We start from the raw sequence: 16880 nt of genomic DNA on the forward strand, positions 1-16880 counted from the left end.
CGAGGTGTTCTTCAATCATCTGGAGGAAGGTCCGGCAAATTGATGTGGCTTTGTTATCGGCATCGCCGATTGATTACACCTCGGGGTATAATGAAATAACTAATTGAATGTGTCCTCTCGTAAGCGATTGTGTTTAAACTTACAAACACAAAACAAGCTGCCCCCTCGCCCCACGCTGGTGAGCGGCTTAATGAACACCGGGTCTGATAACCTTCACAAAACTATTAGCGCACGGCCAGTGGGGGAGGAGTCATCTCAGCTATAGGGAGGTGTAGTGGTTACTTCCTGGTCTATAGGGAGGTGTAGTGGTTACTTCCTGGTCTATAGGGAGGTGTAGTGGTTACTTCCTGGTCTATAGGGAGGTGTAGTGGTTACTTCCTGGTCTATAGGGAGGTGTAGTGGTTACTTCCTGGTCTATAGGGAGGTGTAGTGGTTACTTCCTGGTCTATAGGGAGGTGTAGTGGTTACTTCCTGGTCTATAGGGAGGTGTAGTGGTTACTTCCTGGTCTATAGGGAGGTGTAGTGGTTACTTCCTGGTCAAAAGGGAGGTGTAGTGGTTACTTCCTGGTCTATAGGGAGGTGTAGTGGTTACTTCCTGGTCTATAGGGAGGTGTAGTGGTTACTTCCTGGTCTATAGGGAGGTGTAGTGGTTACTTCCTGGTCTATAGGGAGGTGTAGTGGTTACTTCCTGGTCTATAGGGAGGTGTAGTGGTTACTTCCAGGTCTATAGGGAGGTGTAGTGGTTACTTCCTGGTCTATAGGGAGGTGTAGTGGTTACTTCCTGGTCTATAGGGAGGTGTAGTGGTTACTTCCTGGTCTATAGGGAGGTGTAGTGGTTACTTCCTGGTCTATAGGGAGGTGTGGTGGTTACTTCCTGGTCTATAGGGAGGTGTAGTGGTTACTTCCTGGTCTATAGGGAGGTGTGCGTTATTTCTAAACCTAGCCGCATTTCTGGCAAGACGCTCTCTGATTGGCCGACGCCTGTTTCTACACTGGTTAAGCTTAGGCACTCTTTCGAAGTTGGTTAAGGTTAGAGTTTGTCTTAGAGCGTGATGGCATGTTCTTTCGACGGTTAAGCTTAGGCACTCCTTCGAAGTTGGTTAGTAGCCAATGACTGTGCTTACCAATGATACCCCATGATATGATAATTGGGGATCTAATACGGTCTCTATTGATCGATTTATGATAAAGAAAAGCAGGGTCCCCCCCATTGGGGGATCTACAGGCTTAACAGGTTAAAAATTCAAAATTCGAATGTTGATTTAGAATTCGAATGCCAACGTAACGAAGATCCGAACGTTCAAACGTTTGGGCTCAGCCCTACAATGCAGTGATTTTGATTCTGAGGAGAGGATGCTGTGATTATTCCTCGCTTGAGTAGATGTCCTCTTGTCTTGTGTTAGTCGCTCCGACGCTGGAGAGGCAACATCCGCAGGACTGCGCCGAGATCTACCTGCTGGGCATCAAAGAGAACGGGATCTACACCATCCAGCCGGACGCGCTGCGGCCCTCCGTGGAGGTACAGACACACCTTCAGGGGCGGAGCTTCCTACAGGCGATGTAGGCGGTTGCCTAGGGCGCCACCCAGAGGGGGGTGCCAAAATAAATAAAATTATATTATTATTATTATTATTATTTATTTTTTAATATATTTTCTTTTGCTTGCCCCAGTTTTGGCGCCCCCCTCTATATCTGCAACCATTATTTTTACATTAAAAAAATTCGAACATAAGGGAAAATGAGCCAAAAATGTAAAACGGTCGGTCGGTCTGAGCTGTTTTTTTTTTTATAATAATAATATTTATTATTGTGTGTTACAGTAGCTAAGTTGTTTATTTGTTTTAATTCTTTAGTGTGCACTTTACATTTATTCTTAGCTCTTGTTCTTGCTTGTAAAAAATAAAGGTGCAGTACTTTACTGTATAACTGTTGACCCTTTCACTGCCACACGACAGAGGGTTAACCCTTTACTATCACACAACCGACAGTCGTGAAAGGGTTAACCGTCTGGTAGCGTGGCAGTGAAAGGGTTAAGATGTTTTTTTTTTGGGGGGTGGGGGGGGCGCAGTGGTGTAGCTCGCCTAGGGCGCCAAATGTGCTAGGTCCGCCCCTGCATACCTTACTGCCACAGGGCTGCCCCCTCCTCCCTGGAGGTACAGACACACCTTACTGCCACAGGGCTGACCCCTCCTCCCTGGAGGTACAGACACACCTTACTGCCACAGGGCTGCCCCCTCCTCCCTGGAGGTACAGACACACCTTACTGCCACAGGGCTGACCCCTCCTCCCTGGAGGTACAGACACACCTTACTGCCACAGGGCTGCCCCCTCCTCCCTGGAGGTACAGACACACCTTACTGCCACAGGGCTGACCCCTCCTCCCTGGAGGTACAGACACACCTTACTGCCACAGGGCTGCCCCCTCCTCCCTGGAGGTACAGACACACCTTACTGCCACAGGGCTGCCCCCTCCTCCCTGGAGGTACAGACACACCTTACTGCCACAGGGCTGCCCCCTCCTCCCTGGAGGTACAGACACACCTTACTGCCACAGGGCTGCCCCCTCCTCCCTGGAGGTACAGACACACCTTACTGCCACAGGGCTGACCCCTCCTCCCTGGAGGTACAGACACACCTTACTGCCACAGGGCTGCCCCCTCCTCCCTGGAGGTACAGACACACCTTACTGCCACAGGGCTGACCCCCGATTAGTCGAATAGTCAACTAATCGATCAAAAGGAGCCGTAGTCGACTGCCAACCTCTTAGTAGTCGAATGCAAAAAAATTATAATAATAAATAAAAGTATAGGCCTAATCTCAAAATATATATATTTTTGTATCATTCTTTCCAAAAGCAAAGAGGCCTATATAGAAGCGTGGCTAACGCTAATGGCGGGCATACCAGAGGCTAACTGCCTAAGAAACGGGCACAGAGGCACTGAAAGAGGATTTCACCTGCATCTAATGTGTTATGGTTTGTAACCGACCCCAATCGCACAACACAAGACAGGTATGATGGTTTGCCAAGAAACAGATATTTATTTAGAACAGGGAAAAAGGGCACTGTCCCTTTAAGGGAGAAAACACAAAACACTGGAATAACACAAGAGGGGAAGGTAAAGTGCCTTTAAGAGGCGGGCAGGAAAAGGGAACACTATGGGAAGGTAAGGGAACGCCTAAGGGAAGGTTAAGGGAACGCCTAGGGAACAGAGGAACTAGAGACTAGGAGAACTAGGGAAAGAGGACTAGGGACTAGGAGAACTAGGGATAGAGGACTAGGGACTAGGTGGAACTAGAAGGGGAGAACTTGGGACAGAGGGGACTGAGGCCCGCGGAGGCGGGCTGGGGAACAGGGAGGAACTGGGGACAGAGAACCGCGGAGGCGGGCTGGGGACAGGGAGGAACTGGGGACTGGTGGGAAAACATCTGGGCCGCTCTGCAGAACAGAGGAGAGGGTTAATATTCAAAGGGAAAAAACAGAGCAGATGCAGAACAGTCCAAATAACAAAGTAACAAAGTAAATACTATCTTCGTGTGAACAAACACACAGTGGGAGATGAAATGTCCAAAATAATATCCACGAGAGAACAAAACAGAGTGGGAGATGAAATGTCCAAACTAATAACTAAGTGAGAACTAAAGGAGGCAATACGCTGGGTGAGTGACATCACAATCAAAACTCACCCAGGCGTATGCGTAATGGTGCAGGAGCAGCAGCGGGACGAGGGCAAGGGGCATTACGCTGAGTGAGTGACATCACAATCAAAACTCACCCAGGCGTATGCGTAAAGGTACAGGGACAGCAGCGGGAACGGGGGCAAGAGGCATTACGCTGAGTGAGTGACATCACAATCAAAACTCACCCAGGCGTATGCGTAAAGGTACAGGGACAGCAGCGGGAACGGGGGCAAGAGGCATTACGCTGAGTGAGTGACATCACAATCAAAACTCACCCAGGCGTATGCGTAAAGGTACAGGGACAGCAGCGGGAACGGGGGCAAGAGGCATTACGCTGAGTGAGTGACATCACAATCAAAACTCACCCAGGCGTATGCGTAAAGGTACAGGGACAGCAGCGGGAACGGGGGCAAGGGCACTACGCTGGGTGAGTGACATCACAATCAAAACTCACCCAGGCGTAAGCGTAATGGTACAGGGACAGCAGCGGGGCGAGGGCATCGCCACCGGGTGGCTGGCTGTCCGAGCCGAGGGACAGAGTGCTGGAACAGTGGCGGTGGCGAGGGTGTCGTCCACCGGGTAGCCGACTGTCGGAGCCGAGGAACAGAGTGCGCGCCACACCTTGGTGTGCGCGTCGGAACAGTGGCGGTGGCGAGGGTGTCGTCCACCGGGTAGCCGCTGTCGGAGCCGAGGAACAGAGTGCGCGCCACACCTTGGTGTGCGCGTCGGAACAGTGGCGGTGGCGAGGGTGTCGTCCACCGGGTAGCCGCTGTCGGAGCCGAGGAACAGAGTGCGCGCCACACCTTGGTGTGCGCGTCGGAACAGTGGCGGTGGCGAGGGTGTCGTCCACCGGGTAGCCGCTGTCGGAGCCGAGGAACAGAGTGCGCGCCACACCTTGGTGTGCGCGTCGGAACCGAGAGACGCATCTGGTGCGTCTACGTGGAGGAGTGTGCCAAGCAGGAAGGTCTGGAAGATGCGCGTCGGCGCGCTGAGGTCTGGAGAGCGTGCCAAGCTCGAAGGTCTGGAAGATGCGCGTCTGTGCGCTGGTACGGAGGAGCGTGCCAAGCTCGAAGGTCTGGAAGATGCGCGTCTGTGCGCTGGTACGGAGGAGCGTGCCAAGCTCGAAGGTCTGGAAGATGCGCGTCTGTGCGCTGGTACGGAGGAGCGTGCCAAGCTCGAAGGTCTGAAGTGGAACACTGGAATACCTCCCGTAGAGGATTAGAGAGCGCAGTACAGTGTCTCCCTCCAGGCAAACGGCGGCAGGTGGCGAAGGCTTGAGCGCATCTGGCGCGCTGGTCTGGAGTGGAACACTGGAATACCTCCCGTAGAGAATTAGAGAGCGCAGTACAATGTCTCCCTCCAGGCAAACGGTGACAGGTGGCCAAAGCCCTTGAAGATGCGCGTTGCGCGCTGGTGACTGGAGAGCGTGCCAAGCCCGAGGGTCCGGGAGATGCGCGTTGGTCTAGATGTGCGTCAGGACGAACAGCTGCGCTGGGGTCTGCAGTGGAACGCTGGGGTGCCTCCCGTGGAAGTTACAGGGAGCGCAGAACAGTCTCCTCCACAGGCTACGGCGACAGCAGACGAAGGCTGGAGCAAAACATCTCAAGGCTGGAGAAATCCATATACAGCATTGGTAGACCAGAGGATCTCCCGAAAGAGTCTAGATGTTAGAGAATATGACTCAGCATGAATACAACACGACCCCACACCGAAACGAGGGGAAGAGCCCTGGTATTTAAAGCCCACAGGGGAACTAATTAGCCTGCCACCACAGGTGCGAGAGGTAATTGATAATAGTCCAGGTGTGGCCACTGAGAGTAAACGAGAGTAAAGAACGAGAGGGTGGGGGCTAGAGAGAGTGAGTGAGAAGGGAATTTCTAACAGTAGGCTTTAAAGAAACAGAGAAAAGGTGGTGAGCAGCGGGCAAAACCTCACAGTACCCCCCCCTCAACGGGAGCCACCCGGCGACCCAAAACAAATACAGACAGAGTGGCAGGGGGCAAAACAAGAGGTACTGGCCAAGCCAGCAGGGGAAGCCACCACAAGAGTGGGGCTAGCAAAAGAAACAGGGTCGCCGAGGGGTAACTAGGGTAGCAGAGGGGCAACTGGTCTAGAGGAACTGGGTCTAGAGAACTAGTCTAGCGAACTGGGCAAGAGAACTGGTCTAGAGAACTGGTTTAGAGAACTGGTCTAGAGAACTGGTCTAGAGGAACTGGTCTAGAGGAACTGGGTCTAGAGAACTGGTCTAGAGCAACTGGTCTAGAGGAACTGAGGGGCAAGCAGGGTAGCTAAGGGGTAACCATGGAAGCACCGGGAAAGGGCTAGCAGAGGGAAGGTTAGCTGCCAGGGCACTGATAGCTACAGGGCCTATGCTAGCTGTACTGCTACATCAACATAGAGGCTGCGCTAGCTGCCGGAGCTAGGCTGGCAGACAGGGCTGGACCAGCATGAGAGAACAAGCTAGCTGGAAGGACAGTCCTAGCTGTGTGAGATAAACTGACCTTGCTAGCTGAAAAGGCAGTCCTAGCAGTGGGAGCAACTACACAAAAAAGTGGAGGCCATGCAGAGGGACCGGGTTAGCTGCTTGGGCCTGGCTAGCTACAGGGCCTATGCCAGCTGCAAGGCTGCATTAACATAGAGGCTGTGCTAACAGCCGGGGCCAAGCTAGCAGACCGGGGCTCTGCTGAGGGACTGGGTTAGCCGCCAGGGCATGGCTAGCTACAGGGCCTATGCCAGCAGCAAGGGCTGCATAAACATAGAGGCTGTGCTAGCAGCCGGGGCTAAGCTAGCAGACAGGGGTTCTGCTGAGGGACTGGGTTAGCTGCCAGGGCATGGCTAGCTACAGGGGGGTCAAACAGGGCAAAACGGGAAGCAAACAGGGGAGCTAACCGGGGAGACTAACAAGCTAAACAGGGGAGTAACAGGCCAACAAGGGAGCTAAACAGGACTAACAGGGAAGCTAAACTGGGCTAACAGGGAAGCTAACAGGGCTAACAGGGGAGCTAGAGGGGAGACTAACAAGCTAACAGGGGAGCTAACAGGGCTAACAGGGGAGCTAGAGGGAACAAGAAAAAAAAAGGCAAACTCAACATACACCGTCTGTGCTGGCTGGGGTCGTCGATTTGGTGGGGTCGTACTGTTATGGTTTGTAACCGACCCCAATCGCACAACACAAGACAGGTATGATGGTTTGCCAAGAAACAGATATTTATTTAGAACAGGGAAAAAGGGCACTGTCCCTTTAAGGGAGAAAACACAAAACACTGGAATAACACAAGAGGGGAAGGTAAAGTGCCTTTAAGAGGCGGGCAGGAAAAGGGAACACTATGGGAAGGTAAGGGAACGCCTAAGGGAAGGTTAAGGGAACGCCTAGGGAACAGAGGAACTAGAGACTAGGAGAACTAGGGAAAGAGGACTAGGGACTAGGAGAACTAGGGATAGAGGACTAGGGACTAGGTGGAACTAGAAGGGGAGAACTTGGGACAGAGGGGACTGAGGCCCGCGGAGGCGGGCTGGGGAACAGGGAGGAACTGGGGACAGAGAACCGCGGAGGCGGGCTGGGGACAGGGAGGAACTGGGGACTGGTGGGAAAACATCTGGGCCGCTCTGCAGAACAGAGGAGAGGGTTAATATTCAAAGGGAAAAAACAGAGCAGATGCAGAACAGTCCAAATAACAAAGTAACAAAGTAAATACTATCTTCGTGTGAACAAACACACAGTGGGAGATGAAATGTCCAAAATAATATCCACGAGAGAACAAAACAGAGTGGGAGATGAAATGTCCAAACTAATAACTAAGTGAGAACTAAAGGAGGCAATACGCTGGGTGAGTGACATCACAATCAAAACTCACCCAGGCGTATGCGTAATGGTGCAGGAGCAGCAGCGGGACGAGGGCAAGGGGCATTACGCTGAGTGAGTGACATCACAATCAAAACTCACCCAGGCGTATGCGTAAAGGTACAGGGACAGCAGCGGGAACGGGGGCAAGAGGCATTACGCTGAGTGAGTGACATCACAATCAAAACTCACCCAGGCGTATGCGTAAAGGTACAGGGACAGCAGCGGGAACGGGGGCAAGAGGCATTACGCTGAGTGAGTGACATCACAATCAAAACTCACCCAGGCGTATGCGTAAAGGTACAGGGACAGCAGCGGGAACGGGGGCAAGAGGCATTACGCTGAGTGAGTGACATCACAATCAAAACTCACCCAGGCGTATGCGTAAAGGTACAGGGACAGCAGCGGGAACGGGGGCAAGGGCACTACGCTGGGTGAGTGACATCACAATCAAAACTCACCCAGGCGTAAGCGTAATGGTACAGGGACAGCAGCGGGGCGAGGGCATCGCCACCGGGTGGCTGGCTGTCCGAGCCGAGGGACAGAGTGCTGGAACAGTGGCGGTGGCGAGGGTGTCGTCCACCGGGTAGCCGACTGTCGGAGCCGAGGAACAGAGTGCGCGCCACACCTTGGTGTGCGCGTCGGAACAGTGGCGGTGGCGAGGGTGTCGTCCACCGGGTAGCCGCTGTCGGAGCCGAGGAACAGAGTGCGCGCCACACCTTGGTGTGCGCGTCGGAACAGTGGCGGTGGCGAGGGTGTCGTCCACCGGGTAGCCGCTGTCGGAGCCGAGGAACAGAGTGCGCGCCACACCTTGGTGTGCGCGTCGGAACAGTGGCGGTGGCGAGGGTGTCGTCCACCGGGTAGCCGCTGTCGGAGCCGAGGAACAGAGTGCGCGCCACACCTTGGTGTGCGCGTCGGAACCGAGAGACGCATCTGGTGCGTCTACGTGGAGGAGTGTGCCAAGCAGGAAGGTCTGGAAGATGCGCGTCGGCGCGCTGAGGTCTGGAGAGCGTGCCAAGCTCGAAGGTCTGGAAGATGCGCGTCTGTGCGCTGGTACGGAGGAGCGTGCCAAGCTCGAAGGTCTGGAAGATGCGCGTCTGTGCGCTGGTACGGAGGAGCGTGCCAAGCTCGAAGGTCTGGAAGATGCGCGTCTGTGCGCTGGTACGGAGGAGCGTGCCAAGCTCGAAGGTCTGAAGTGGAACACTGGAATACCTCCCGTAGAGGATTAGAGAGCGCAGTACAGTGTCTCCCTCCAGGCAAACGGCGGCAGGTGGCGAAGGCTTGAGCGCATCTGGCGCGCTGGTCTGGAGTGGAACACTGGAATACCTCCCGTAGAGAATTAGAGAGCGCAGTACAATGTCTCCCTCCAGGCAAACGGCGACAGGTGGCCAAAGCCCTTGAAGATGCGCGTTGCGCGCTGGTGACTGGAGAGCGTGCCAAGCCCGAGGGTCCGGGAGATGCGCGTTGGTCTAGATGTGCGTCAGGACGAACAGCTGCGCTGGGGTCTGCAGTGGAACGCTGGGGTGCCTCCCGTGGAAGTTACAGGGAGCGCAGAACAGTCTCCTCCACAGGCTACGGCGACAGCAGACGAAGGCTGGAGCAAAACATCTCAAGGCTGGAGAAATCCATATACAGCATTGGTAGACCAGAGGATCTCCCGAAAGAGTCTAGATGTTAGAGAATATGACTCAGCATGAATACAACACGACCCCACACCGAAACGAGGGGAAGAGCCCTGGTATTTAAAGCCCACAGGGGAACTAATTAGCCTGCCACCACAGGTGCGAGAGGTAATTGATAATAGTCCAGGTGTGGCCACTGAGAGTAAACGAGAGTAAAGAACGAGAGGGTGGGGGCTAGAGAGAGTGAGTGAGAAGGGAATTTCTAACAGTAGGCTTTAAAGAAACAGAGAAAAGGTGGTGAGCAGCGGGCAAAACCTCACATAATGAACACTATAGACTAGACAAATATCAACATGTATCCATCAGGTTAACCGTCTGTAGTGTGGTAGTGAAAGGGTTAACCCTTTGTCGTGCGGCAGTGAAAGGGTTAACCTTCTGTATTGTCACAGTGATAGGGTTAACCATTTTGTAGCATGGTCGTGAAAGGGTTAAAACGTATTGCCTCGGTTATTAGAATCATCAGCAATTGCTGCATCGTTAACTAGCTAATGTTTGATATATTGATTGATGTCTATTTCTTCATATCGCTTGTATAGTTTTGTATTATTTACATCTCCCATCTATTGCTTCAATATAACTGACACCAAAAAGACCATTTGATTATATTATATTGCATTGAATTGTATTGTCTTTTTTTTTTATCCACTTTTTCTCCCATTTTCTATATTTTCTCCCATCCCAATTTCGTATCATCCAATTCAACCCTCCCCTGTCACGGACGCTGTTTCTTGCCTCCCACAAGCCGGCTGCAATGTGGACTAAGTCATACATAGCACAAGTCCCCTCCGGTACTTGAGGTAACAGCAGTCGCATCTTTTCACCTGCGCAGCTCGATCTCTCAGTGGCGAGGAGTAACGCGTGGGAGGCTCACGCTGCCCCGACACTTCCTGATTCTACTGCGCAGGCGCACCAACCGACCTGTGGGAGTCGCTGTCCACAACGCCCGATCCCCACCCATCAGTTTCCCACCCCCTAATACGGCCAATGTGTATTAGTACGGACGACCAGCTAAACTGAAAGCAAATGTGGAGCGCTGGGCTCGAACTGACGAGCCCAGCGTCTCCAGCATTTCGTGGCAAGCGCCTTGCCCACTACGCCACGTAGCCGCCACATTGAATTGTATTGTCATCGTACAGCGCAATGTACAAAAGTACAGTACGATGAGAAGCAGTGTGGCGTCCAGCCAGCGTGAACACTTTAGGCAACCAACATGCGCTTCCGCGTTGCTCTGAATTGCTCTGATTGGCCGAGCGCGCGCATGCGCATGAGCCGCGACGCGCTCCTCAGAGGCAGGAATACTAAGCTCCCCCTTAAGCTCCAGGAGAGAGGAGAGAGGCTGAAAACCTGCAGGTTTGTCATGACAAACTAATAAAAAATCGCGATTTACCCGCTGGCTCCAGCAACACACAGTGACTATGCATCATTGTTTACAATGAATGGAAATCGCGATTTTTTATTAGTTTGTCATGACAAACCAATTACATAATCCAACATATGTGTAAAGGCACAACATATTCCAGTTAACGGTATATTTTGTTAATGATTCGTTACGGCGCAATCAATACTTCCATGCGTTTGGGACCTCCATGTTTTGGGGGTATTCATCAGAAAAATCGGATCCGGGATTCGGCTCCCATCAGTCGGGCAAGAACTGCGGGTTTTCAGCCTCTCTCCTCTCTCCTGGAGCTTAAGGGGGAGCCGCGCTCGGCCAATCAGAGAAACGCGGAAGGCGCTCGGCCAATCAGAGAAACGCGGAAGCGCATGTTGGTTGCCTAAAGTGTTCACGCGTCCAGCCAGAGTGGTATCTGGTCAGGATGATAGTGACTTGTTTTTAGATATCGCTGCTGTCGGGACAAAACCTCATAACTCCATTTTTTTAATATTTTATTTTTTCTATAAATCAACTCCGTAGATCATCCTCCATATGTGTGTGTGGGTTTTACAAAGTTTAAACAATGGGAAAGCATTAAACCGATCATCTGTCTAAACCTCCTAACTCTATTCACCCTCAAATCTGTGTTCGTTTTTTTCATCTGCTGAAAAGTTGGGTTTTTGGAGTTATGAGGTTTTGGCCCGACAGCAGCGATATGTAGAATATGGATTTGTTGGACTTTTGCTTCACGTGTTGTTTTATATGTTATTAGTGTATTAAGTCCTTTGGTCAGAACATCGGGGACCAGGCTGGAGATACGTGTTGTCACTTTTGCACGTCGTCCCTTGGATTTGTTGTGTCTTTGGATCCATAAATAAAACCAATCAATCAATCAAATGTACCAGTAAAGTGCAACAGTGATACACAACGTGCAGGTGATTAAACTGGGTATAAAATACGGTGAACAATCGTCTGAATACGCCGGTGACGTGGTGACCCTTCCTTATTTATAGTGTCCTTGTTGTTAGCCTATAGCATAGTTTTAGTTTTTAATCCAGATGAATAAAGAACATCAGGTGTCGACGGACTGAACCTTGACCCTTGACCCCGTGTCCCCCGCGCGCAGGCCGAGTGCGACATGGAGACGGCGGGCGGCGGGTGGACCGTGTTCCAGAGTCGTGCGGACGGCTCGCTGGACTTCAACCGGACCTGGCGGGAGTACCGGGAGGGCTTCGGGTCGCCGCAGGGCGAGCGCTGGCTGGGCAACGCCGCGCTGCACGCCCTCACCTCCGCCGGCGCCGGGCCGCACGTGCTCCGCGTCCAGCTGGTGGACTGGCACCAGCAGAGGAGACACGCCACCTACAGCACCTTCAGGGTGGCAGGGGAGGGGCAGAGGTGAGGCGCGCGCTGGCACACACACACACACGCGCACGCACGCACGCACACATATACATAATACATATAAACACACACACGCACATATACATATACACACACACATGCACATATACAGACACACACACACACACACATATACATAATACATATACATATAAACACACACACGCACATATACATATACACACACACATATATACATAATACATATACATATAAACACACACACGCACATATACATATACACACACACACATATACATAATACATATACATATAAACACACACACGCACATATACACACACACACACACACACACATATACATAATACATATACATATACACACACACACGCACATATACATATACACACACACGCACATATACAGACACACACACACACACACACACACACACACACACACACACAACATATACAGACACACACACACACACACACACACACACACACACACACACACACACACACACACACACACACACACACACACACACACACACACACACACACACAAACATATACAGACACACACACACACGCACATATACACACACACACACGCACACGCACATATACATATACACACACACACACACACACACACACACACGTCAAGGTGGATGAGGTGGATTGAGGATTCCATTTAGTAGAATTTAATTATTCTGTTCACACTGTTTATATACTCAGATAAAATTGTATTGCCTATATTCGCGTCTCTCTACTATTACCCTGCCCATACCTGTACCTCCCCTCCCCCCTCCCCCACGTTGCTTTGACGCCCACATCTCCCCCGGGGGGATCAATAAAGGAATATCTTATCTTATCTTAGAGAGAAGAGGCTTGTGACTAGTGGGTCGGGGCGCTTCCCCCTACGACGTTCAGCAACCACCGCCGAAGTGCCCTTGAGCAAGGCATAAAACCCCCTAACTCCTCTCATGGAGCTGCTCTGTGGCATGTCGAGTGTTCCCTAATTGATCCCCTGGGGGGGGGGGCTATAGGCAGGAGAAGTAATAAACATTGAGGGTAATCAACATTGAACATAGTGATAGAACGTAATACTAGTGATACTAGTAGTGGAATGGCAGGATTCAGTCAGTAGTGATCAGGGCTGGACTGGGACAAAGAAATCGGCCCTGGCATTTTTGGCCCAGACCGGCCCACCACAATCGGTCGGACACCACCCACCAGTACACCATCCTTGCGGTCCCCTTAAATATGCGTACCTACTGCACTATTCCCCCAAACCACTACAAAGCTGGGTAGTAAGTGCCATGGACAAGTGGACCAGTGTACTCACTCGCTCTTGGCTGAATCTTGTTTTGGGTGGTGATGTAAAAACATCTGCATCATAGCAGGTTCAGGACGGGCAAAGTATAGTCTATAGCCTGTTCCTCCCTGTCTCTCTCCTCCACAACCTGGCTTGACTAGACATAAGGAGAGAGATGATTACAATTAACTGGTACATTCAGGTCCAGCATTTTTGGAATTCCCTGACAAAGATGTGCAAAAAGCTGTACAATTTAGACAATACCATACTGGTAATGAGCAAATAGTTGTTTATTCAATGAATGCATGGAGCAGTTCCATCTTATTTCCTTTGAGACTAACCACTCAGTTCATACAGATTTCAAGTATCCAAATATCAATGATGAATATTGCATAATGTTTACACAGTTAATAGATCACCTTCTTGTTTTATATTCATGTTCAGAGAGGAGTAATAGTTAAATCTTTGTATGTGATTTATATGGCAATTAAATCAATGGTGTGCTTGTTTGTTTGGGGAGTTCGACCTATACGCTGTAAGAAAAAAAGCTGCAAGAAAACGGTAAATGTCTGGCATCAATGGTTGCCAAATACTTACTGTCAAATTACAGTAAAATCAAATACATTTGACAGATTACAACCTTTATTTAAGGGTTCATATTTTGATAAAAGGTAATTTACTGTATTTTTATGGCATTTACACTTAAAGTAGAAAAACAAAAGTAATCTGTAAAATAATACAGTGAATTTCCCGTGAAAAATACATAAATCTTTTACAGTGTAGCATCCGCGGAGCTAATGATGCTAATGATGGAGCATCACCATCGGTTGTGTGATAGTAAAGGGCTAACCTTCTGTATTGTCACAGTGAAAGGGTTAACCGGCTGTCGTGTGGCAGTGAAAGGGTTAATGTGCTACCACGTGTAGGTGGAGAGCTGCCACAGATAGTAATAACAGTCAGTAATCCATACCATGTGTATTTAATTTTTTTTCCCATTTCATTTCAACCTTTATTTAAAATCGTAAGCATCTGAGGTTTCCCTCATTTACAGAAATGACGATTTATTTTACATAATGAAATTTTTAATATTCAATATTCACAGAAATGTAAACACCAGAGTAAAAAATAAATAAAAAACATTTCAAAATAATTAAAAAATATCAACTAACTACATGGTCTGAAATCATATGTTTAAACATACCGAGGGAAGGGAGAACCTCCAATTTCAGCGAGAGTTGAAGGACATTCCATGAGTTAGAGGCATCGAGGGAAAAAGCTGACTTCCCTAGATCAGAACAAACTTGAGGAACCCTAAGAACCATCCTGTCATTCGATCGAGTTGAATAGGTTCCAATATTAGAATTAAGAATTCCTGTTTATCTGCATTTAAACATTTCAATAGTATTACTTGTTTTTATTGCTACGTCAAGGCCATTCCAAATGGATACCCCACAAAATGAGATGCACTTGCTTTTGAGAGTTGTACGGACAATAGGTTGTTTTAAATTCAATTTCCCTCTTAGATTGTGTAATATTCATGCCTTGAATATGTCATTTACGACAGGCGCGCTAGGCGCACCTTTCTGTTTAACTACCCGCACACGGGGTCCTGATGGCGAGTTGGCTGCTAGCCTAGGATAGATTCACACTCATGTTGCTGACGTTGCAATAAAGAAGCTAACGTACTCTCCTTGTCCCGAATTATAATTTATCTAAAGCATAAATACGACAGATTATAACCCCCATCTCTGCCCATGAAAACATTTTGTATGTATGCTGATCCGGCATCTGATCTGACACGTGAAACAGAGAGGACAGCAAGGGAGGGGGTGGGGCTTAGTAAGAGATGTGATTGGGCCAGCCGAGTGTCAGTATAAAGACAATAAACCAATGGGCCGCTGTCCCTGCTTTGTGGGCCGGTCGTTGACCAAACAAAAAAATAAATAATTATGAATAGGATTATATCGGCCCCAAGGTGAGTCGGCCCACCGGGAAAATGCCCGTGAGCCAGATGACCAGTCCAGCCGTGGTAGTGATGTAGTGAATAGTGACAATGACACTGCACCAGAGTCCGCAACAGTTCTCAAGTTCTCCCACCGTTAGCTCTCCAGCTATTGGAAACAGTCCATGCCCACAGTTATGGAGCCTGATGACTAAGTGTATCCCTCCCTCCCCCAGAAAGTAGTTCCCCATCTAAGAACGCATTCTCAGTAAACTGGCCCAGATAAATAAGTACAATTCTCTCCTCTCCTCTCCTCTCCTCTCCTCTCCTCTCCTCTCCTCTCCTCTCCTCTCCTCTCCTCTCCTCTCCTCTCCTCTCCCCTCCCCTCTCCTCTCCTCTCCTCTCCTCTCCTCTCCTCTCCTCTCCTCTCCTCTCCTCTCCCTCCTCCTCTCCTTTCCTCTCCTCTCCTCTCCTCTCCTCTCCTCTCCTCTCCTCTCCTCTCCTCTCCTCTCCTCTCCTCTCCTCTCCTCTCCTCTCCTCTCCCCTCTCCTCTCCTCTCCTCTCCTCTCCTCTCCTCTCCTCTCCTCTCCTCTCCCTCCTCCTCTCCTTTCCTCTCCTCTCCTCTCCTCTCTTCTCCTCTCCTCTCCTCTCCTCTCCTCTCCTCTCCTCTCCTCTCCTCTCCTCTCCTCTCCTCTCCTCTCCTCTCCTCTCCTCTCCTCCCCTCTCCTCTCCTCTCCTCTCCTCTCCCAGGTACCGTCTGACGGCGCGGGAGTACTCGGGCGATGCGGGCAACGCCCTGAGCTACAGCAAGCGCTACAACCACGACGGCAGGGCGTTCAGCACCGCCGACCGGGACCACGACCGCTACGCGGCGGGGAACTGCGCCCAGTACTACGGCGCGGGCTGGTGGTTCGACGCCTGCCTGGCGGCCAACCTGAACGGACGGTATTACCGCGGGCGGTACACGGGCCTCACCAACGGCATCTACTGGGGCGCCTGGTACATCCTGACGGACACGCGCTCCGGAGAGCGATACTCCTTTAAGAGCATAGAGATGAAGACCAGGCCGCGGAGTTTCCCGGGACCCGTCTAGAGTCTATTCCAAAAACAGGACGTTAACGGTGGAAAGATTCACTTTAAGAGGAACGCTGGACGTGTGGAAACACGCCTTTACCGTCTTCTCCGCAGTCCGTTAGGTAGAGATGCTATACGGCTGCAAGCTAACCTAGCTTAACGCAAATTAATGGGAGCGGATACGGATCGGCCAAAGCCTCGTTTAAAACTCGGGGGAGGGGAGGGGGGTGGGGGGGGGGGAGAGGTGTTTTTGAGCCAACAGCCAGGCTAGCTGATCCGTATCTGCTTCCATTCATTTGTGCTAAGCTAGGCTAGCTTGCAGTCGGATAGCTCTCTAATGAACGCGTAGAGGACATTTGTATCGTATCTTCTTGTCTGACTTTGGAGAAGATGGTAAGTGCATTTCCCCATAAGGGCGGCATGTTCCTTTAACATATACATACTGTACTCAATAGCCAATCTCAGATGGGAAGCTTCTTTAAGCTATTATACTCAGCTGTTTGTCGTTCACTGGAAATGACTGTGTTTCGAAAAGGTGTCTTCTCGCTCTTAAAGGAGCTCTGCAACATTATGGTAAATATGCGTAAAGCCTAGCTTATAGC

At 50.6% G+C, this 16880-nt stretch overlaps 1 protein-coding gene across 1 annotated transcript in view; it reads left to right on the forward strand.

The window, feature by feature from the left end:
- The window catches only part of LOC311229389 (fibroleukin-like), a gene marked incomplete at its 5' end in the record, with an annotated part of 19362 nt that extends 3050 nt beyond the window's left edge, over positions 1–16312 (forward strand). Inside the window, 3 exons of the mRNA XM_084315477.1 lie at positions 1404–1519; positions 11700–11968; positions 15955–16312. Coding sequence (XP_084171603.1) covers positions 1404–1519; positions 11700–11968; positions 15955–16297 — 728 coding nt within the window. The 3' untranslated portion in view covers positions 16298–16312. The remainder of the gene's footprint in view (positions 1–1403; positions 1520–11699; positions 11969–15954) is intronic.
- Between the last annotated feature and the right edge of the window lie 568 nt (positions 16313–16880).

Source organism: Notolepis coatsorum (genome assembly GCF_963971535.1).
Source record: "Notolepis coatsorum genome assembly, chromosome: 6".
Taxonomy (NCBI): Eukaryota; Metazoa; Chordata; class Actinopteri; order Aulopiformes; family Paralepididae; genus Notolepis; species Notolepis coatsorum.